The sequence below is a fragment of the Protopterus annectens genome, chromosome 8.part0 (genome assembly GCF_019279795.1).
Source record: "Protopterus annectens isolate FY-2018-M chromosome 8.part0, PAN1.0, whole genome shotgun sequence".
NCBI lineage: Eukaryota > Metazoa > Chordata > Ceratodontiformes > Protopteridae > Protopterus > Protopterus annectens.
Window position 1 is genome coordinate 1,666,332,220 of NC_056741.1, and position 25,074 is coordinate 1,666,357,293.

Sequence of the window (25,074 nt, forward strand, 5' to 3'; positions counted from 1 at the left end):
CAGCCCACAGGTTGCTGACAAATTTTTATTTTATTTATTTATTTTTTTATTTTACATTTGTTAACCGGGCTAGTCTGGCTGGATACATGTCCATTTTCAGCAGAGGCCCGAGGAGAAAAGCTCCACTATAATACTATACTTTTACAGTTTAAAAAGATACAATTAGTAAAAATAGTAAAAAAATAACAATAACAATCAATCAAATAGTAACACAAGCAAAGTACTAACAAAAGAAAAGTAAGGTCAAATAGATTGTACAGTATTGCTGGGCTTGAGTGGCTTTATACAAGTATATTTTCTACAGAGGGTTGAGGAGGAAAGCTCAATTATCATACAAGAGAGTTTACATTTTAACAAGCACACTAGAACGTGAGAGAAACAAACTTTGGGTAAATGCAAGATAGAATTAAGTATACCAAGTTAGTTGAGAGAGCAAGTAGTGTATAAGTTATCAGTCAGGATTTGTGCAAGGGCATAGCCAGTGATTTTGTAAATGTTTTCTAATCTGTTTTTTGAAAAGGTAACATGAGGCTAGGGAGGTCAGTCCAGTGGGAAGTTTGTTCCATTGTGATCCGATAGTGTTTGCAAATAAGGAGTCTCCTGCTTTATTGTGGGATTTTATAGTAGCTACTAGGAGCTTGTTGGCTGAACGAAGTGAAGTGAGATTTGTATAAGTTGTGATAAGATTGTTAAGTATGGGTATGTTGGAGGGGTAATGTAGAATTTTAAAAGTGAGGACTAATTGCTGCAGGAGTATAAGATTTGGAAGTTCTAGCCAGTTGAGTTTCTTTAAGTTAAGACAGTGATGAGTACGGAATGGAGAGCCAGTTGCAAATCTGGCAATGCTATGGTAGGCTAAATTAAGTTTCTGAAGGTTAGCTTTAGAAATGTTAATAAAGGAGGAGGAGGCATACAGTAGTGTGGAGATGAGGTGAGTTTGGGCAAGTGATACTCGGGATGTGGCGGTAAGAAAGGGCTTAAGTCTGTAAAGGGCTCCTATCTTTTTATTTACTGTCTTGATAGTTAAATCAATGTGATAGTCAAAGTTAAGCTGATTGTCTATGGTGACACCTAGCAGTTTTATGGAATAGTCAGGTTTGATGATAGTGCCATTGCTGGACACAATGGAAAAGGTGATTGGGATGGATTTAAGGGTTGGGGTGAAGAGTAGAAGTTTGGTTTTTTTGGGATTAAGGAGGAGACAGATATGTTGAAACCATTTTTCTGCTGCTGTGAAAACCAATTGGGTAGAGGAGTGGAGTTCTGCAGGGGATGGAGCAGAGCAGATGAGAGTGGAATCATCAGCATATTGTATACAGGTGGATTTAGGGAGGGAAGTGGGTAGGTTGTTTATAAATATAGAGAAAAGTAGGGGACCTAAGATGGACCCTTGTGGGACGCCTATCGTAACCGGGAGTTGAGAAGATAGATGGCTGTCCCATAGGACTGCTTGTTTTCGATTTGTCAAGTATGAATCGAACCACTGTAGTGCTAGTGGGTCAAGTGACAGGGATTCTAAAGTGTGGAGGAGAAGTTGATGGTTAACCATATCAAATGCCTTCGATAGGTCTAAGAATAGTGCAGAGGAGAACAGGTTGTTGTTACGATGTTTGTTTATTGTGTCAGTGAAGGAGAGAAGGGCAGTAGATGTACTGTGGTAGGGCCTAAACCCATGTTGTGAGTCTACAAGTAAGTTGTTACTCAAGAGATGTTGTAAGAGTTGATGGTGTATGCAGCGTTCCATTATTTTGGATAGAGGGATAGAAGGGCAATAGGCGAAAGTTTGAGAGTTCGTTAGAGTTACCTCCTTTGTGAAGGGAATGATGTGGGAGATTTTCCAACAGGAGGGGATTTTGGATTCAGTTATTGTTCTGTTTATTAAGATGGAGATTGGATAGGCAAGTTCGGTTGCAGCTAGTTGAAGATATTCAGCTGGTAGTTTGTCGGCCGAAGGGGTGCAAGGTTTGAGTTTAGATAATAATTTGCGTATATAGGTTGTGGAGACAGTATGGAACTTTAGTATGGGGGTGCTGTTTGGGGTAGTGGTTTTTTGGAGGGATATGGGGGGTGTCATGGTGTTAGCCAGAGAGGTGACTGTTTGAGAGAAGAAGTCATTGAAAGTGTTGGCTTGGCTTTGAGCTAGGCTAGCTGGGGTAGGGGTTTTGGTATTCCCTGGATGGAGTAGTTTGTTCATACATGACCAAAATTGTTTGGGGTTTTGGTTTTGGTTTTGTTGATATTTAAAGTGATAGTTCTTTTTATCCAGATAGATAAGTTTTTTAGTTGAGTTTCTCAGGTGCTTGAAGTTCTGGTGGTCAGTAGGGTTTTTTGTGGATCTCCATTTAGTCCATAATTTATTTCTAGCTCGCATATTTTGTTTAGTAGTTTTTGAGAGCCATGGGGCAGCCTTGGAGCTTAATCTAATTAAGCGGGGTGGGGCATGATGGTGTAGAATTTGTAGAAAGGTATTGTTAAAATGGGTTACTGCTTCATCTATTGGGAGGTATTTTAGAGTTGACCAGTTATACTCATTGAGTTCACTTTGAAAGGATGCTAGGTTAAAATTTGTTTTGTTGTGTATGGTATGGTAGGTAGCTTGCTTGGTAATGTTATATTTTTGTTTACAGATAAAGGTCAGGAGATGGTCACTGATATTGTCAGGAGTATTCCTGTTTTATAGGAGAGGGTTGTTGTTAATTAGTATCCAATCTAGAATGGTTTGTTTGTGGGTTGATTTGTGTAATCTAGTCGGGGAGTTAATGGTTTGATGAAAGTTAAAGAGATTAATGTGAATGGAGGGTTTGGGAGATATGCAGGAGTTCCAGTCAATATTAAAGTCCCCTAGGATTATGGTTTCTTGTGGAAAGTTGCTGGAGACCCAGCTTAGGATATTTTCTAGTGTGTTGATGTTGTTGCCTGGAGGGATGTAAGAACATATGATATAAATAGCCTTAGTTTTATTAACTTGGAGCTTGGTACAGAGTATTTCAGCATTAGTTAGGGAGGGGGGCAATGTGTCTACTGAGGCTACCTGAAGGTGGGATTTGTATAGAAGGGCCACTCCCCCGCCCTTTTTATTGAGACAATCCTGTCTTAAGGTGTTATAGCCTGGGGGAGTAAATTCATTGTCTTTGGTACTAGGTTTGAGCCATGTTTCAGTGAGACAGAGAATGTCAAAGGCATAGAAATCAATTAAGGCATGGAGTTGTGTGATTTTGTTATTGATGCTACGAATATTTAGGTGAGCAATACAGAGGGAGTCAGGGGAGAAAGGTGAGGTAGAACAGTTAGTAGTTAGATTAGAGTGGGTGTGGTTGATGAGAGTATTGGGGCCAGGGTTGGTGTGGATGTCACCATGTATCAGTAATAGTGTTTGTGGGACTTGAGATACTTTTAGGTTTTTGCAGGGTATTAGGTAGAATCGTTTGGAGGTTAGGAGTCTGAAGTGGTGAATTTTGTGGTAGAGAGGGGGAAGGTAGGGGGAGGGTGATAGTATATTAATATGAGCTTGTTTAAGTAGAGGAGGTGTAGAAGTGGTGTGTTTGGCTAATACAGGAGGTTGACTAAGTATGAGATATTCATAGGAGGTAAGAGTATGGTAATAGAGAAGGATGTTAAGGAGAAGAAATGAAAGGATAATATTAAGGTTTAAAGTCATGTTACTAGTGGGATGTGTTAAGTAACAGTAGGATTGTGTGGTATCAGTAGTAGAGTGAGGTGAGGATAGTGGAGAGTGGGTGTGGTTGTAGGAGTAGGAGTAAGGTATTGATAGGTGAAGAGTACAAGAAATGTGATAGGAGGTTAGATAGTTGGGGGAGTGTCTAAGCTACTATAAAGGTAGGGCCTCTGGGGGTGTGTGGGAATTGGGGGTAGGGTGGGGAGCGGAGTGAGCGTAGCGAATGGAGCGGGGAAGAGCAAGTGAATGATCAGTTGCAGAAAAACAATCAGGCAAGAGGAGAGAAGCAGGAGAACAGGTAAGGGTGGCCTCTTAGAGTAGGAAAGTTATGGAGACTATATGGTGAGTGGGGGGTAGGAGATAGTAGAGGAGTCAGGCGTGAGGGAAGTAGCAAAAGGCAGAGGTCAAAATATGGACTGGAAATGTCAGTGTAAGTTGTAGTAGAATAGCCAAAAAAAACTGGTTATAGGGTCAGTAGTGTGAAGGGTGCCACCTAGTGGCAAGGGCAGGAAGGATATCAGACAGAGCAAGCAGGGAGTTTGCCAAGACAAAATAAGCTCAGGGTAGAGAGAGAGGTTCCTCAAGGACAAAGGCCGAGGAGAGGAGGGAAGGAGAAAGGATTTAAAGATAGACTTTGGGGGGGGGGGGCTGCTGATAAGCCTGGTAGGGGAGCAAATATACCCTGGACAGTAGTGTTAAGCAGTACAAGAGTAGGCCATACTTCCAAAACGGTCAACTCTGGGAAGCCAGTCTTATGTGGGAGAATGTAAAATCCTATTCAGGAATGGTGCTTAAAATGATGTCCACGGGGCTTCTTTGGCTAGGGAAGGACAGGAACCCAGGTGTACAGTCTGATAGGGTTATAGGTAGAGAGAGAAAAAAAAGGGGAAAAACATAAATTAGTCAATGCAGTATGTATCACTTAGCTAGTTAATATGCCTTGAAACAAAGAACAGGTCAGTACATAGACTTATTAAGACACATTGCATTAGGTGGTTAAGTTAGGCTGCTAATAAAACACACTAGGGATTACAAAAAACAACCTTGTATCAGTTATATGTTAAGGTATCAGGTAAGCAAGCGAGATCTACCACACTGTTTAAATGGGTCCCACTCTACAATATGTCTAACTACTCAGATGGAATGTTATGGTGAGTACAAAACTTCTTTATGTCATCCATATCTCACCTATATGGCTTTCCTTTTCTCATTCTCGAATGGCTTTAATGGATATAGACAGTAATATTTATTCATTATATTTGTATATACCATTCTTTCCTGTTTTTTTCTTTATTATTTGCATTTGTTTCCCTTAATAAAATCTTGTCTTGACACAGTTTAATTTCCTCATTCACATATCCTTTCTATCTTTTTAATGTGCTTATCATTTCCTGTATCCCCTTGTACTTTTCTCTCATTATTACACTTATCAAAGATTTAGTAACTTCTTTTAACCATGTCAATTTGTGTCTTTCGGCTTTTTCCCGGCTAGGGGTCACCACAGTGGAACTCCGGTCTGCTAATGATTGGTAGTGGATTTTTACGTACTGGGTTACCAGCCCTGATGCACAACCTTCAATGAAGGCACGCCCCATTCACGTATGCCTCCACACAGAAGACGCTCTAGCTGAGAATCGAACGGGACAACATCTTGCTGTGAGGCGACAACGCAACCACAGCACCACCACCGCAGATTCTTTTAACCATGTCAATACCTTATATAAATTCAGTGATGCTAAAGGTTCAACTGGATTTAAATAATCCTAATCTCCTTCCTCTTCCTTGACATATAATCCCCCTTTTTTCACTGGGTTTGATCTTCATCCCCATATAAAAAATAGTACAATCAACATTACTTCTTTTTCATACTTTGCAGGCGCTATAAACATAATTGCTAAAAATGCAATTTTTCCTAATGAGACAGAATTAAATAAATATATTTTTCTTGTACACCAACTTATATGTCCTCTAGAACATACAAATATTTCTCACTTTTAGAACTACATTATGCCATTGCTGCATTCTGTATTGGTTAATCACAAATTTATACCCAATATCTCCATTACTTTTTATTGAACTGAAACTAAAAAACAAAACAGGAATGTAAAGATCCCATTTTAACAGTAGTTAATGGCTTTGTGAATGTCTGCTAGGTTACTATTTATGTTAGTTTTCATTTTTATGATTGTATTATAACATTTCATTTAATTTCATTTTCCTTCAAGTGTAAGACCTATTGCTCAAAAGTGCTTTTTAAATAATTTTGGTTTGATTTTTTTTCCTTTTGTATGGAAAGTCCATTGCTGATGTACTGAGATGGCTGTTTTTGCTGCAAGACATTTGACTTGCCCTACAGTTGTGCAACTGTGGAGTTAGTACATTTGGGTAAAGGAATGGCAGAGAGGTTTCCCTCCATAAATCCTTTTAAATTTTTTTGTTGATGCAATTAATGAAATCAATATTACTTGTCTGATGTTAGTGAAGTTGATGTTGATGCTGGCAGTATATTGTTATGAATCCCTCATTTTGTTTGTCATCCCTTTTTCAGATGTCAGTCCCACAGGAGAGGGTGTCAATCATATACAAGTCCAAAAGGAACTTGGAGCGGTTGCTGTACAGTTGCAGAATCCAGTTGTCCTATCTTCATCTAGTGTACAGGTCTCTTGGACAGTAAGTACAGCAAAAGTTAGAAATAACTATTCTTTTTAAAAAAAAGACCCTCACTACCTGGTAATAAACACTGTACTGATTTGTTTGCTGGACTGTATTTGGGTATAATAGTTCACTGAATCCTGGTTACTATTTTGTAAAATCTCATCAAAGAGACTGCAGTCATAGGTGGTCTGTTTTAGTGCATGCACAAAATGTAGCAGTGTCAGTGATGCAACAGGTAGCACAGTCACCTTTGGTGCTGGAAGACTAGAAGGCTGTGGACTCTAGTCCCGCTTCAGATGACTGGATTGCTGACATTACAGTGCACCATAGCTGGGGAGCTGCACTCTTGTGTGTCATTTTTTTGGATGAGATGTTAAACTGAAGTCCCATCTACTTGAGTTGGTAAAGGCTCAGTTGGATATAAAAGATCCCATGGCAGCTGTTGAAAAGAGTAGGTAAATTCCCCAATGCCAAGGCTAAATTCCACATTGAAATATAAATATTACCTCGGGTCACCCATGAAAAAAAGCCACTAGCCGAGTGGGACGAACCCAGTCAACAAAGGATAAATGAGGATAGATATATAAATAAATATCAGTGTATACTGTACTAAGCTTGGAAGTTGGTATATCTCTTTTTCTCAATCTGCCTTATGTCTGGCAGTTGATGCAGATGGTTAAGGCTGTGAGTTGTACTTCCTGTGGTACAGGGATTGATTCCCTCAGCCGTCAATAGCCTACTGTGTGATCTTGAACAAGTGTAGCAGCTGCCTTATACAAACATATACACACACTGTCTCTCTCTCATGTGGCCTGAACCATTTATTGCTATCCCACTCACACACCATATGTGAGAGGCTAGCCTCTCTGTGTAGGATGTATATGTATACGGTCTGCTGTGTGCTGTACACTGCATGTATATGTCATACTCCCACTACTCAACACTGAAGTACAACCCACATATACAAAGGTCCAACAGAAATTACCCCCCTTCCTATGGCTCACACAGGCAGAGACCTCACCCACATATTCGCATCTCTACCTCCTTAGCTGCTTCTACCGTCTCTAAAAACACTACACAGATGCCTGCATCCACCAATCCTATCTCAAGCAAAGATCACCCCTCAGACTGTTTGAACATGCCACTGCCCAAGACAGTATCCTCGTTATAAATTACTCAGTTGTCAAAAACACAGACATTGCATCACCAGGCAGAGCATAGACAAGATGATGGTCAGCTGTTTTTCAGGCGTTAAGATTCTGGAATCACACGTCTTTAAATAATTGTCCCCTAAATATGCATATGATCAGATTGTTGCCCATGTGAGAGTGAATGATCTTAGGTGGCCCATCTTGGGGGAGATGACATGATAGAGTATCATGCTGTTATCACCACAGATGAGTAACTAACTTCAATAACTGACTACATTATTGGTGTAATTCCAGGGAGAAACCTAAGATGACAGCACTGGCGGAGGCAGTAGGCAGGTCCTGCCTGTTTCACAGGGAATGAGTTGCACCACTCTATGTAGGATTTTCACATATCATTTAAAATATTTTCTACATCTGTATTGTCTTTTTGGGAAACATCAGGCTGTTGTTAACCTGGCACTGTTGTATTCACCAGAACCAGTTCCATTGTTATGAAAACACTCCCACTTTACATGAATTTAGTACCTATCCATCATTCATACCTTCTGGTGATGGCGGGGGCATATTGATTTAAAACCCCATTGTCTGACTGTCTTTCTCTGTCATGAGTTGCAGCTGGCTCATAGAGTGACCATGCAGACAGACACCACTACCCATGAAATTTACAAGACAAAGGGTGTAAATGGTAGTAGACTGGCCAATCTTCCTTCCATGTTACACACCCACATGTGGCATGTAACAGGGCTGCATGCAGTGTCCATTGTAGAGTTCTTGATCTACCTACAGCATGTCTTCAGAGTGTGGCAGGAAACTTGGAACATCCAGGCAAAACCCATGCAAATGCAGGAAGGGCATGCAGACTCTGCATAGAAGGCACCCGAGCAGTAAACCGAACTAAAGAACTTCTTACCTCATTGCAAATCCAGCAGAATAATGACTTTGAACTCCTAGATATCATAGTATCACTAAATAAATCAAAATTACCATATCACCGCAACCACATTTAAGTCTTCTTTTATACGTTATCTTCCTAGACCAACTTGTACCCTTAACTACTTAACTGAGCACAGTTATTCTGAGTTACTTCAACTACCCATCTATTAAATGGTAAACATAACCCACCACCAACAAATATATACAGCATTTCAAATCTTTATTACCTCTGTTTCCCTTGTTTAGATAGTGCCTTCCTCCACTAGGGCCACAGACCTCTCATCATCATTCTCAACAACTTATTAGTTCTGCATCAAACTTCTTCCCTTGAAGAGTCCAATCAGACCACTTGGACTTCGCTTCCCTTAGAACCCAGCCCAAATCTGCAGCAAATGCCAGTGTTTTTTGGGAATTCTCTAAGGTCAATCTCCTTACTCTACCAGATACCATTATAAAATTTAAAGGATGCTCTCCTACCTTGAGGACCCAGTCACCATAGCAGCTGCTTATACCACAGACTTTTATTCCTACCTGAATGTCTGCATAGAAGCATCAGGCCCAGTCTGCAACACGTATGATGGGACGTGTAGAAATAAGCTACTGTGATGGAGTCATGCTGTAAAAAAATATCACAAGAAGAAACGCATAGCCTGAAGAAACAAACCTTAATCCCCTAATTCTGTAATGTCTGTAAAGAGCTCAGAAGAAAGATTAAAATCCTGCACAGCAAAGTACAAACTAAATACTACAACTTTAATTTCTGTAACAATGTCCAAGATTGTGCTGAGGTGATAATTACTGATTCTACTTTCTCAAATCCCAAACCATCGCCAAGGTACTTATAGATAATTTCAGTTCCAGTTCCACCCAACTCTTACCTCACTCCTTACATCCATTACAACCTCACCCATGACATCTCCATAATTACCTCAGAACAAGTCCTGAATTACCTCTTAAAGACCAAAAACAGTATCTCCACTTGGCCCAACATTTACCTTGCAGTCTCCTTAACCAGTACTGATCATAAGTCTATTTAACCTCATCCTTTCCAGTGGATGTCTGACTGAAGCTTGGAGAAGGGCCACTGTGCAGTCCCTACACAAGGTTGGCCAAACACCACCCCCGGAAAATGAAGACCTAGTAGTCTGTCCAGTCTTATCTGCAAAGTGGAGGGCAAATTATAATGGGGCTCATAAATAGTAATTTAGGTTATCTACAATCCATCCACCCCAACCAATCAGTTTGGCTTTGGTGGGATAAACCCCACCTACTGAAGCTAGTGAGCTTCTTGAGAAGATGGCTGAAGCACTGGGTATTGATAAAGCAGTGCACACAGATTATCTTGACTGAACAATAACCCTTGACACCATCCTACACTCTCTAGTATCACAAGTATGAGCTGCAAACTTAATGTTGGCCTCAGTGTATCCTTCTGGACTGCAAACAGCCCATGGAAAAAACCCTTATGGTGAGTCGTAGTGGCACAGTTTCTCCAAAATGTTTTATCACAAGTACCATGCCACAGGACTACATGTTGTGTCTGCTCCTATTTGAGTTATACTTTTCTGATTCTCAGGCTAATGTCAATGGGCTCTGGCTAACAAATTCAAAAATGACTGCAAACATATCCTGCAGAATCTTCACACTAATTCCTCTTAGAAAAGATCTCAACCTAATGTTTAACGTCAAGACATGCAGGATCTTACTCTTTCTGAAGCATGACTACCCTGCACCTACAACATTAATAAGACCTTCCATTAATGTTGATGCTGTTTTTCAGAGATCTAGGCATGTTTGTAGGTAATGCACTCTCTGTTGTCTACCATATGTCACCTACCATTAGAAAAGTCATCTGTCTGGTGTTAATAATCACTAAAGGCATCCCCCAGATTAAAAGAAGTAATCATCCCTTGCTGCTACTCTCTGATCAGGCCTTTAATAGAATGTATTGTCCCTTTAGCATGGACCTGTCCAAACACACAGCCCAATGTGGGAGGCCTGGTGGTGTCTAATAAAGAAACTCTCTGATATGTCCTTCATATGTTACCCTATGAGATTGGAAGGTCTGTTACTGATGTTCTTCGTGTTTCACTGTTGCAGTCATCAAATTTGGGTTATCTGCCTGCAGGTAGCCCTCAGCCGGCCTGAATACCAGAGTCTTCGGATTCCTGCATCGGATGCTGTCTCTTCTTCCATGACGTCAGGTCGTCAGGGGTATAAAACATGCAGCCATATAAAACATGCAGCCGACACCATTACATCAGTCTTTCTTGCTGTGCGGTGCCCAAAGCAGAAGCAGTTCGCAAGTGCTGGTCGACCAACTCCTGAAGTTTTCGTTTTTGAGTTTCAGATCCGAAGTCTTCAAAAAAGATAAGTACCCCATTGGGGATCCATTGTCAGTAAAAGTTAACAATTGTCTTACCTGTGGAAAGTAAATACCTCATAGAGATTTTCATTTGTACTGCATCCCCTGTTTAGGCTCAGACCACAACGTCCCTAGCTTATAGGTTCATAGGTTTGTACTAGGCTATCAGCCCTAGGGCCTATACAAGCCTAGCCATAACAATTCCCTGGCTATTTCTTCCCACACTATTTACTTCCCTGGACCCCTGTCTAGCAGGGTGACTGACGTGATCCCCGGGGTGATTTTCTTTTCTCCCATCCAATCGTCAAGGTTCCTTTTGAAGAGGACCAAAGAGGCACTCTGCTTGACATGTATGGGCAATCTATTCCAGAGTCTGGGGAGTCTCTGGGTCAGGAACCTATCCCTCCAGCATGTTTTGTTTATTGTGATGACAAGGTTTAGATCCCTGGAGCGTGTGGCTCTGAGGGATTGGTGCCTTCTTCAACCCCCAAACTATTCATTGTCGGGCTATCTTTGCAGCAAATTACTTTTGTACTCAGTCTCAGTACTCTGAAATGGCTTTGTTAAGCAATCTGACTACCGATCTTCCAAAAAAACATTAGGATAAAGACAAAGACAGACCGTATAGGTCCAAAACTGCCGACGACACTTCGGTTAAGCTAGTTGCCAGTCCACCGGAACTCAGTGAGGTACCCCCGATACCCACTACTTCAGATTTGCAAGCCTCTATTGAGACCCATTCGGCAAGATGCTTCTTTGACTATGGAACCTGTGGATGTCTCTACCTTGGATGGGTCCGGAGCCGCTGTGCAGGCACTGGCTTCTGAGGGTGTATTCAGGCCTACAGACTTGCATTTTAAACCGACGCCACCATCTTCATCCAGGCCTACAACTCACACCACGCCTAGAAAACCGACGACCAAACTGCAGGCTCATGCCCATATGCCTAAAAAACAAATGCTTAGAATGGCTGAAGACCTTATTACCTTAATTAGGGGAAGCCAGCCTTCCCCCTCTAAGAGACCTAGAACTGATTTTTCTACTGATTTTTCTGATCAGGAATCTGATATATCTGTTCCTTCTGACTACCAGGACATACTCTTATCTACCTATGAGGATTCTGATGCAGAGGATTCCATTCCCTCTCCTTCCCCTCCAGAAGATTTTTCTTTCAGTGAAACCTTGAACACTCTTAGGGAGCATTTCTGCCGGGAAAGCCAGGATTACTCTGACTCCAAAAAGAACAAGAACACGAACACAAATCCAAACTGCTGTATATCCACCAAAAGGAACGCTGCAGGAAAGAGCTGGGAAAATACGTTGCTCGTCGGAATCAATAACAGGACTGCTAGTAATGAATCAGAGGAGGTCTTCGATTTATTCAGTAAAATCCAAAATACGATGAAAACAGTAAAAAAGAACACTGAATAACTTTTCACATGTATATACTGAGTTGATCCAACAACCAGTCTTCCTCAGAACTAAAAAACATTTAAAAAGAAAGTGCTTAAATGCTCTTAAAATCAGCGGTTGAAAAACCGCGCCAAACTATAATTTGAGTACATTTCAACCATATTTAAAGAGACAGTTACTTATTGCTGTTAGAAATCAAAGCAGTTGTTGTCCTAAAGAAATTGGACTCACAGGCAAACATTTCAATTAAGGTGGTAACCAATCTATCCACCAAATATATCCGTGTCTGCATGTTGGCCCTACATACAGTAGCCACAACTAAGGGGCTATCAACTTGTCAAATGCATATAATAAATTCATATAGTTGATAGATGTTGTGAGAAATGTCTAGATGTTGTACTAATGTATAAATGTATACTATGAATGTTGTAATTAATATAATACTACTAATAATAATACTATTTGTTACTGAAACACCATAACCTGATCTATATATATATGTGTATGTGTATGTGTATGTGTATGTGTAAAAAAGTTGATACTAACTTAAATATTAATAATTTGAAAATTTGAAACATAAAATGGTCAAGATCTATATACCATTATCTATACTTATTCGCTACTATGAACTAGACTATGTATCAAATAATCAAAAATAAACAAAAATAAGCTGAAAAAAACTATATAATATAAAATAACTTAATGTAATATTCAAGTTATCTATTGCCTATTAATACATAAAATATAAGTACATATAAATCTGTATGTATTGTGATGGTATAAAGTAATATAAAACATTTTATTAAATATATTATTAATCTTTTTATTGTATACGGTTTTTTTACTGTTTTCATCGTATTTTGGATTTTACTGAATAAATCGTGTTTACGAGAAGACCTCCTCTGATTCATTACTAGCAGTGCTGACTCCAAAAAGAGACTTAGGGAATTCTTACTCCTTCCCCAACACAGGCCTTTAGCTATCCCTCCTGTTCTGGACATTGTAGATGATGCTTTCTTGGAATCTACCCTTTCCCAAGACACTTTACCTCCAGCTCCCAGAAAACTTGACAGGTATTACAGAGTACCTGACTCTCTCAAGTTCCACTTCAAGAATCCTACTGCGAATCCAGAGACCATTTCCCAAGGACCAAAAGGCATTAAGGATACTGCTGTCAAAAGTCCTACCCCTTCTGATAGAGATTCTAGAGCCTTAGACAAATGAGGTAAGAAGGTATACACTTCTGCTACTTTGGCCATTAGGGCTTTAAATTGCCAATTTCATATGTAAAGTATCAGCAGCATATTATGGGACTACTTAAACAGAAAATGATGTTGATTCCTGACTGTGCTGAACACAAAGAATTACAGGATTTAATGAATTCTGCAGAACAAGTTGGTAAACATACTTTGCAATGTGGTTTTGATGCTTTAGAAGCATCTTGCAGGGCTGCTGTCACTGGGTCTGTACTTAGAAAGCATGCTTGGCTTAAGGAACAAAACTTGCCAGATCATGTTAAAGCTAAATTACTGGATGCTCCCTTAAACCAAGACCACCTTTTTGGTAACAAAGCAGAAATCCTCAAAAGGATGGAGGAAAAAGCTAAATCTATGCAAACTGTTAAAGATTTCCTACAAGTATAGCCTCCCAGATTTAGTAGGCATTGGCCTTCAAAGAATTGGTCCTTTCCAGTCTCTTCCAGGCCCTCTCAGTCCAAACCCAGGAACTGCAGACCACCTAGGTTAAGGTCTCAGGCTGCACACAGACCTAAGCAGTGGGCGCTCCCACTTCCAATGCAAGGAGTAGTAAGCCACCCCCTATGGAAAAATGGCACAATGACTTAACCTTAAACCTTCCAAGCCCTGCTCAACTGCCTGCTCCCTTAGGAGGAAAGCTCGCCCTGCATGCAAAAAACTGGGAACACATTACCCAGGACAAATGGGGTTTTGAACATAGTTTCCCAAGGATACAGATTCCACTTCCACACACTACCAACCCCAAACGGTTGGTCAGACCTACTCCTAAATCAGTGGGCAGAGGCCCAACAGCAGGTTCTCTCTCTTCTAAGTATCAGGGCTATTCAGCCTGTCCCAGCAGAACAAAGGGGACAAGGTTTTTATTCAAGACTTTTCCTGGTACCCAGAAAAGACAGCTCCTGGCATCCTATCTTGGACCTCTCTATTCTAAACACCTTTCTGGTAATTCCAAAATTCAAAATGCTAACACTTCAACAGCTTCCTCCTATGCTAGGCAAAGATGTCTGGCTGACAACCTTAGACTTAAAGGAAACTTATCTGTACATTCCAATAAGGGAATATTGCAGGAAATACCTACACTTCAGGGTAGGCTCCATGCACCATCAGTTCTTTTCACTTCCCTTTGGCTTATGTACTGCACCCTGGGTATTCACAAAGTGTCTAACTCCAGCCATTGCATTTTGCAGGCAAAGAAATATTCAAATGTACCCATACTTGGACGATTGTCTGATTCAGGCAGAAAGCCAGGACTTGCTATTGCAACATCTGGCATTCGTAAAGAAACTTCTAACCTCACTGGGGTACACCATAAACGAAAAGAAATCTCACCTAGTACCCTGCCAGCAGATTGTATTCCTGGGAGCAAGCTTGAACACAACTTCCCAGATGGTTTTCCTCACTCTGTAGAAACAAGTTTATTTGACAACCTATTTCAAACTATTGGCCACAAAACCCCAGTTATCTGCAAGGAAAATTCTGCAAGCCCCGGGGTTCATGGCCTCTTGCATTCTACTAATTCCGTATGCAAGACTGCATATGAGGAAACTACAATGGTATCTAAAAAGCCTATGGTGTCAACATTCTCAGGACCTGGAATCAATGATTCCTATCATTCCTTGTATAAAGACAGAGTTCCTTTGGTGGGCAGAGGCCTACTACCACAACAAGGGGCTCCCTTTCACTCTACCCCCTGCCGCCCAAACCCTAACAACAGACGCATCAGACTATGCATGGGGGGTTCACTTGGCAGGGCAGTGCATTCAGGGCAAATGGAACCCGAGACAGATGCACCTGTATATCAATCAAAAAGAAATGTTAGCTGTACAGAATTCCCTGACAGCCTTCAAAGACCGCATTCTTCCAGGACAACTATAGGTAAAGACAGACAGCAACACAGTTATGTGGTACATAAACAAGCAGGGAGGAAACCCACTTGTACCCTCTCTGCAGACTAGCCATGGCTGTGTGGAACACAGCCTTGAGCTACCAAGTGCACCTACAAGCTCAATTCCTGCCAGGTAAGCTGAATTCTCTGGCAGATGACTTAAGCAGAAATCTCATGGACCCACATGAATGGAAACTAGAACCAAAAATATTCAACCTCTTGAGGAACAAATGGGGGACTCCAGAGGTAGACCTGTTTGCTTCCCCTCAGAACTACCAATTGGACAAATTCTGCAAAAGGACTCCCCACAGTCTAGCTTGGAAAGTGGATGCCCTGTCCTTTACCTGGGAAAGCCTCTCAGTTTATGCCTTTCCCCCTCTGCTTCTCCTCTCGAAGGTTCTGTTAAAGATCAAATGGCACAAGCCAAGGACAATACTGATTGCAGCAGACTGGCCACGCCAGCACTGGTACCCCCTCTTGTGCAGTATGACACTGCTGGAACCATGGCACCTGCCTCAGACCCCTTCCCTGCTGTCCCAGCAGGTGGGCCAGATTCTGCACCCTCAGCTTCAAACCCTGAACCTTGCACACTGGCTAATTCCTTGAGCTCTCCAATAGCATCCCTCAATAAGCAGGTGCTAGATGTCATTCTGGAGGCAAGGAGGCCTAGTGCTAGAAAATCCTATGCTGAAAAGTGGAAAAGATACTGTTCCTGGAGGCAGACTCAGGGGATGGGCACAATGGTGCCCAGTTTACCTCACATTCCTCAGTACTTAACAGAAATGCTCCACAAGGGCCTATCCTTCTCATCAATTAAAATTCATGTCTCTGCCATTTCAGCACATTATAATACTGAGCCACCCCTCTTTTCTCACTCCCTGCTAAAACAATTCCTTATTGGGGCCAAAATATTAAGACCCCCCCAGGAGAGCCACCACTCCAGCCTGGGACCTTAACTTTGTATTGGAAAAGCTCACTCTTCCCCCCTTTAAGCCAGCTGCAACAGCAGAGTTGAAATTCCTTTCTTGGAAAACAGCCTTCCTTCTAGCCATCACTTCAGCAAGAAGAGTGTCTGAATTACAGGCCCTCATGGCAGTGGAGCCCTTCATTATCTTCCATTCAGACAGGGTTTCCCTCAGGACCAATCCTTCCTTTATTCCCAAGGTGGTGTCTAGTGTGGCCCTAAATCAGTCCATTCATTTGCCTACTTTTTCCCCTAATCCACAAAACAAACGGGAATGAATACTGCATTCTCTGGACGTGCACAGACAACTTAGAATTTATTTGGGCAGGACTAAGCCTCTCAGAAAATCTGAACAGCTGCTAGTTGGCTTCGCTGCAGGGGCAGAAGGGAAGGCCATTTCAAATCAAACCATTTCCAAATGGATAGCACATTGCATTCATTTCTGCTACAAGCACCATGGAAAACCTACCCCAAAGGGGATAAGATCACATTCCACCAGGGCTGCATCTACCTCTGCAGCCTTATCAGAGGAGTCCCTATCAGGGACATCCTAGAAGCTGCTTCCTGGAGCTCTGTATATACTTTCACCAAGCATTACCACATGACTATGTTTTCTAAATCCAAAGCTGGTTTTGCCACTGCAGTCTTGCAGGGCTTAATAGCTGGCCCTAATGCTCTTTAACTTCCTCCTCCCTTCCTTAGTTTTGGGAATCAACCCAAATGTGATGACTGCAACAGTGAAACACTAACATAGTACAGTTGTGTACACATACCATAAATGTAGATGTTCAAGTGTATTCACTGTTGCAGTCCTGGTTACCCTCCCCCCAACCCCTTGACTTCTCTTGGCTCTACCTTTCCTTCTTGTTTGGTATGTTTAAGTTTTTCTGGTGTATTTGCCTTTTGATGGAGGTGTACCATAACATATAATCGCTTCCCAATGTGGGGGCACCTGACATCTGGGGCAAGAAAAACTGATGTAATGGCGTCGGCTGCATGTTTTATACCCCTGACAACCTGACGTCATGGACGAAGAGACAGCATCCGACACAGGAATCTAAAGACTCTGGTATTCAGGCCGGCTGAGGGCTACCTGCAGGCAGATAACACTAATGTGATGACTGCAGCAGTGAATACACTCGAACATCTACATTTATGGTATGTATACACAACTGTACTTTCTCTGTGTCTTACAGACTCCTATGTGGTTATGTATGCTTAGCTTATAGGACTACAAATGACTATACCGTCCAGTCTGTTGCATATCCATAAAAGTGGTAGCATTACTAGAAGTCATTCAAGGGATCTAAATGTATCTTGTACCATAAGTAGAATCTGTTGGCATGATCAGCAATTCCTCCAAAGGATTTCTACCCAAGCAATAATCTCCTTCTCCAACTTAAATGATGCAGATCCCTTATTCTCTTCAAAATGTACCTCAGTGACTCTTACATTTACCCCAGGGCTGTCCTCTGAGGCTGTCATTGATGTATGATATGAATAATGGCAATTCTGTGTTTAGGCTGTTAATGATCTGTTGGATTGATCACCTAGTAGGAATTTGTGAACCTGTGTATGTTACCACGTGCATTTATAATGACTGTGTGCAGACTGGAATTGAAGATCTCACTCTTTCACAGGCTGACTTCTTGCTATCTAATGCCCTGCTAGTGTGTGTATAAAAATCAACAATGTTAGTAAGATATAATTGTTCCCACAGGGACCCATCTTAAGTGTTGTCAGTGGTCCTTGGGTAAATTTCAGCCTTAGACAGAACAGGAAACATGCATATAACACTGCCCTGCCTTGCTTGTTAACATAATGAGTCTGTCCTTTTAGGCAGAAAGTTCGAAACCTCTGTGTATTGCAGTAACCAGAGCATCCAACAATGTCAGTCACACCAAGGCATGATTAAGGCTAATAGTAAATATTTTTTTTATTTTTAAGTTGAACCAGTGTTGTCTTTATTTTGGAGCAAATATTTGCCATACCTGAAGTATCATTATCCTTAGACAAAGAAATAAGAATATCTTCTTTTAATATTATAGGAACTGAAGTCTGGGTAGGCAGGAGAGAAAGAAAGACAAAGGCAATTACTTACAAAGGGGCCCATTATAAAGCCCATCCTATGCAAGCAATTGACTGCTAGTTTGCCTTATAGGGAACATTCTGTAAGTAACTGCTTAATCCCGAAAAAGCTGTGGACTTAATAAAATGCATTTTTTGTACTTGTTTCTGCTTGTCTTGTAGTTTGCTGCAGTTTTGTCAATATTGTTTTCATAAGTTATATTTTTCGATTAGAGAATCAAGTATTGGTTTTTCTACTCTCAGAGCAGGTCATACAGAGGAATGTGTGCTCCTTTTGCACTTGATGTAAAATAATTGTCTTGTATTTTTTTTTTTTTTTTGAGCATTAAGCTGCATTCCTTTGAGGCCTTTTTTGTTTTTAATAGTAATTTTTGTGATTTATTTTAGTAATTTTATTACATTGAATTTTCTTGTGTTTAGTAGATAACTACATGTATAGCTTAAATATGTGTTCCTTTTTATGGATTTTTTTGTAAATTAGCTCTCTATCACAGAATTTTTCTTACTGTATTATTTCTTTGTAGATATTTGTCTTATATAGGTTCATAGGTTGGTTCTAGGCTATCAGCCCTAAGGCCTATACAAGCCTAGCCATAACAATTCCCTGGAAAGTTTTTCCCACAATATTTACTTCTCTGGGCCCCTGTCTAGCAGGGCGACTGACATGATCCCCAGGGTGAATTTTCCTATCTCTCATCCAATCATCAAGGTACCTTTTGAAGAGGGCCAATGAGGCGCTCTGCTTCACATGTATGGGCAGTCTATTCCAGAGTATGGGGGGGTCTCTGGGTCAGGAACCTATCCCTCCAGCATGTTTTGTTCATTGTGATGATAAGGTTTAGATCCCTGGAGCGTGTGGCTGTGAGGGATTGGGATTTCTTTAAGTGGATCATGTCCAACAGCTCAGGGTTTGACATGGCCTTGTATGTTAAGCAGAGATCGCCTCTAAGTAGACGATATGCCACAGAGTATAGCTGGAGTTTTTTAGATGGTCAGCATATGGCATCTGCTTTAGGCCTGTGATTCTTTTAGTGAGGTATTTCTGTGGCCTTTCCAGCTGTTGCAGATGTTTTGTGAAGTATATACCAAATGGGGCATTATACTCTATAGTGGGTCTAATGAGGGATGAGTGTAGTGGGACAATGACCTCCTTTTTTCTGGATGAAAAGCCCTTAGTGATGAGGTGTGCCACGTACAAGGATTTCCTGACTGTTGTGGAGATGTGGTTATCGAAAGTGAGACCACTGTCCACTTGTGTCCCTACGTCTCTCATCACACTTTCAATGTTTAGTGTCCTGCCACCTATGTGGTAGTTCATGGGTACGTGTTTTTTTCCAAAGGGGATAACTATACATTTCTTGGCATTAAGCTTGAGCCCGTCACTCTGGCACCAGACATCTGTTTCTGTAAGGCCCTTTTGTAGAATATCCACATCATTTGGGGATTCAGGAATGGCTCCCAGTTTGCAATCATCTGCAAACTTTGTTAGCCAGAGTCCCTTAGTGTTGGCCTGTACTTCAGAGAAGTAGATGCCAAACAAGAGTGGTCCCAGGACTGAACCTTGAGGTACTCCACTTGTCACTTGTTTGGAGCTGGATTTGGAGTCGGCTACTTTTACAGTCTATCTTCTGTCAGTAAGCCAGTTGGCAACCCTTCGAGTGATGTAGGGATTTATGCCCAGCTTAGTAAGTTTATGTATGATTCCAGAGTGGGGAATGGTGTCGAAGGCCTTGGCGAGGTCCAGATACACTGTGTGGACTGCCTTACCCTCGTCCACATCTCTGGAGACTGATTCGAAGAAGTCAATCAGATTCAGGAGACAAGATCGGCCCTTCACAAGCCCAATCTGGGTGGGGTCCAGTGTCTGGAGGTTGCCAATGTCTTTGTTTATAAGTTCCATGATAATGCGTTCCATGCCCTTGCAGATCAGGCTTGTCAGACTGATGGGACGGTAGATCCCGGGATCCAAGGCGGATCCTCCCTTGTGGAGCGGGATAACTGTAGCTGTGCAACACTCAGTGGGCACAAAGCCTGAGGTGAGGCTATGATTAAACATGACACTTAGGTGGGGTGCCAGTTCATTTTGTAGTTCATGTAGTACACAGCCTGGGATGTCATCTGGTCCCATGGATGCTGTATTCTTAGCTTTGGAGAGTGCTGTTTCTACCTGTGTTGCTGTGATTATCGGAATTTGGCAATCTTTTGGTATTGAGATGGGCCCTTTAGGGGGTGAGAGGGCAGTGAAGCTGGCACTAAATCGATCTGCCAGGATATTGGCAATATCCTTGGGATCAGTATATTTAATGCCATTCTGTTGTAGCTCAGAGAAAATCTGAGCATTGCCATTTAGATTCTTGACATACCTATAGAATGCCTTGTGGTTGTCTTTGGAATCTTTGGCAATTTTATTTTCGTAACTAGCTTTTGAGGATTTTATGAGGGATCTCAGCTGCTTACTGAGGCTGATGAGGGAGTTTTTTGCATCCTGGGATTTTCCTATTTTCTGCAACAGTTTCTTCCTTCTGTTGAATAGTTTGTTTATAGCAGAGGACCACCAGATTGGCTTCCTTTTTTTGGAGAACAGCATCTTGGTTCTATTTGGGATGGCAAGATTCATGCATGAGTGGATGTGCTCGTACAGTGCCTTAGTGTAGGATTCTGCAGTTGAACTTCCAGATCCCGTCTGCGTGGGTGTTGTGAAGTTTGTCACTTCTGACTTCAGTAGAATGAAGTTAACTTTGGAGAAGTTTTTTAAGGAGGTTTCCTTACTGGGGGGTGGGGCAATGGGGATGGGATGTGGATGTCAAGGGTGATTTGCTTATGGTCAGACCTGACCATTGAGGGGGTGACCACTGGTGTGGAGCATCTAATGTAGGAAACTGATGATCAATAATCTAGTTAGTCTTTATTTTTTCCAATGAAGTTTCTGAGTTGATCTGACTTAAATAATTCCACTAGACCTGTTTGTAAGTTTGAAGTTTTTGATGTTGCTGACTTTAGAAAGGTTTATTGATTATGGATACTAATGCACTTAATATGGTATACTGCTCATGAAGCATTACTGATTTATGGTTTGAGTTACCCAATGGCATATGATGTTCAGGGGAGAAATCATTTCGGACATATTACTTGGAATAATGTCTAGAATATTCTGTATTCCCAAGTATGTGAATATATAGGCTGGCCAAAGTTTATTGTAACATTTGCTGAAAGCTTGTCTCTAAATAACTTCCATTTATTGCCAAACAATTTGTATCAGGCAGTTAAATGCCACAGGACAGTAATAAGGATTAGTCTTTCCAGATTTTTATCTTATTTTTCAGAATTAGAATTTTCATTCTGCATTCCTGAGTAACTATGTAGTAGTTAAGCTTTCCTAAAGGTCTGCAAAAAGGCATACATATGTGTATTTGTAGCAACATGAAACATATTGGAGTGCTGGCAGCAGATGTCACATTCATGTATATGTACACATAGTCTTACTTTTTCTTTATTAATGTTGTACACTAGTACTTACTTTTTCTTTATTAATGTTGTACACTAGTACTTACTTTTTCTTTATTAATGTTGTACACTAGTACTTACTTTTTATTTACTAATGTACACTAGTACTTACTTTTTCTTTATTAATGTTGTACACTAGTACTTACTTTTTCTTTATTAATGTTGTACACTAGTACTTACTTTTTATTTACTAATGTACACTAGTACTTACTTTTTCTTTATTAATGTTGTACAGTAGTACTTACTTTTTCTTTATTAATGTTGTACACTAGTACTTACTTTTTCTTTATTAATGTTGTACACCAGTACTAGTGAACATTTTCAGCCATAGCTTGGAAAGTTGTAAATGATTTTGGTTTGGTGGTTTTCCCTGATCCATGTTTCCTTTGATTCCATTTGCCAGGTGGATAAGCAGTCACAGTTTGTACAGGGTTATCGTGTGATGTACCGCAGTAGATTCACTTCCTGGTTAGTCCAGGATGTGAAATCACCATCAGAGTGCAGCTTTAAACTCACAGAGCTCAAGAAGGGAACCGAATATGAGATTAAAATACGTCCGTACTTTGATGAATTCCAAGGCATTGACAGCGAGGTCCTGTCCATCCGGACACCAGAAGAAGGTACATTTACTTACAGTTTAAAAATCCAAGGCTGTTTGCCTCAGCAGAGGAATTACAGTATGACTTTCAAAAAATGGAACTTTAAGAAATGTGCTGCAGAACCATGTCACTTAAAATAATTTCTTAAGAAGAAATGGTGTACATTATTATAAAATGACTAAGGCAGGTAACTAAACTATGCACAGTAAAACTGATTTTTCCAAAAAAGTTGATAAATATTCAAGGCAATATGTGGCCCTAAAAAAGCAGAGTAGATGCAAGAAATGAAAGGCTGATAATGATAAAACAATAGAGGAAAAATAAGGTTATTGGGGAAAAGTGAGTCACTGATATGGAAGCAAGACATTCATTCATTCTTATCTCCAAAGACTACAAATCAATAATATAAATAAACTGCAACTTGTGGATTTGGCCTGTGCATCAAACCTTCATAAGACCTAGTATAACCTTCTCTGAATAGCCTCTTAAACATCATGTCATTGATGATGTTAACACTGTTAGATCATTTGACCATTTGTGCAGTAACTCCCTTAAACACTTCAGGTGCTCACAAAATGCCAAATGAAAATCTCAGGAATATTTGCCTTGCTGTAGGTGCTTTAAATGTATAGCTACTTTTAATGTGTATAAATCCCTGGTTAACATTAAGATGTTCTTCGTGTTTCACTGTTGCAGTCATCACATTTGGGTTATCCCTGTCAGAGTAGCTCTCAGTCGGCCCAAATACCAGAGGCTTAGTATTTCTGCATCAGTTGCTGTCGCTCCAGGATTGACGTCAGGTCATCAGTGGTATAAAAACAGGCAGCTGATGCCATTACATCAGTCTTTCTTGCCAAGGAGCCCAAAGCAGAAGCAGTTCACATGAGAGCTGGTCGGCCGCTACCTGAGTTTTTTGTTTCCGAATTGAAGTTGAAGTCTTCTAAAGCTAAGTACCCCATTTGGGGATCCTTTTTTAGTGCCCTAACCGATACACAATTGTCTCAACTGTGGAAAGCAAATACCACACTGAGACTTTCATTCCTACTGCATCACTTATTTAGGCCTAGACCACGATGTCCCCAGCTGTTGCTTTTGTGCTTTGTTCAACTCCAGAAATATACATCGTTGGGCCCTTATTGTAGTTATATTTTCGCTCAGTCCGCGACTTTCGATATGGCTTTGTTAAGTCATCTGACAACCGATCAACCGATCTTCTGAAAAAATATAAGGATAAAAGAGACAGACCGCACAGGTCCAAAACTGCTAACGACCCTTCCGTTAAGCTAGTTGTCAGTTTTGCAGTCCTCAGTGAGGCACTTTCGCAGCCCCTGATGCCCACTTCTGTGGATTTGCAGGCCGCTACCGAGACCCTTTTAGAGTCCAGTATGCCGCAAGACTCTTCTTTGACTAAGGATCCTGCAGATGTCTGTACTTTGGATGGGTCCGGAGCCGCTGAGCAGGCACCAGCTTCCGAGGAAGTACTTCACACTACCGCTACTCGACACAGACTGATGACTTCTTTCGCGTCTTTAGTTTTTTTGAAAACTACAGAGTTTCTAAGGCCCAGGGTATGAACCACACCCAAAAAAAATGACGACCCAAGCTCAGGCTCCTGCTTCGTTGCCTCAGTCTCAAATGCTTTAAATGGCAGAAGACCTTATAATGCTTATCAGGGGAAGCCAGGTTACCCTTTCCAAAAGAAAAAGAGACTTGTCCCCAGTAGTTTTATCTGAGCAGGAGTCTGATGACTGTGATGCATCTGAATATGAAGATATGCAACCCCTCTCTGCTTATGAGGATTCTGATACAGAGGAATCCATCCCTTCAGCCTCTCCACCTGAGGTCTTTTCCTTTGGGGAACACCTACATACTTTAAGGGAGCATTTCCAATGGGAATGTCAGGACTACCCTCAGTCAAGAAAGAGACTCAGGGAATTCTTAGATCTTCCACAGCACAGACATCTGGCCATTCCTCCTGTCCTGGATGTTGTGGATGATGTTTTTATGGAATCCAGTCTGACCCCTGACACCCTCCCTCCTGCTCCCAGGAAACCTGATAGGTACTATAGAGTCCCTGACTCTCACAACTTTATTTTAAAAAATCCTGCTGCTGACCCTGAGGTCATCTCTCAAGGACATAAAGAAATCAAAGGAACTTCAGCTAAGAATCCCACCTCCTCAGATAGGGATTCCAGAGCATTAGACAAATGGGGTAAAAGGTTATGCACCTCTGCTACTCTTGCTATTAGAGCATTAAATTGTAAGTTCCATATGCTGAAATATCAGCAACATACCATGGAACTCCTCAAACAAAAAATATCTTCCTTCCCTGCTTGTGCAGAAAATAGTTACAAGACTTAATGCATTCTGCAAATCAAGTAACTAAGCAAACCTTACAATGTGGTTTTGATGCCCTAGAAGCATCTTGCAGGGCAGCAGTCACTGTTTCTGTACTTAGAAGACATGCTTGGCTTAAGGAACAGACCTTGCCAGACCATGTCAAATCCAAAGAAAACTTATTTGGCACCAAGGCAGAATAGGTCCTAAAAAAGATGGAAGAAAAAGCTAAATCTATGCAGACAGTT

The 25,074-nt window shown here is 41.1% G+C and overlaps 1 protein-coding gene across 4 annotated transcripts in view; it reads left to right on the forward strand.

Moving 5' to 3' along the window:
* The window catches only part of ROBO3 (roundabout guidance receptor 3), a 2,447,731-nt gene that overhangs the window by 2,038,043 nt on the left and 384,614 nt on the right, over window positions 1-25,074 (forward strand). For all 4 annotated transcript variants that reach the window (XM_044081188.1, XM_044081190.1, XM_044081189.1 and 1 more), the window contains 2 exons: window positions 6,225-6,346; window positions 22,294-22,510. In XM_044081188.1, the coding sequence (XP_043937123.1) occupies window positions 6,225-6,346; window positions 22,294-22,510 (339 nt within the window). The remainder of the gene's footprint in view (window positions 1-6,224; window positions 6,347-22,293; window positions 22,511-25,074) is intronic.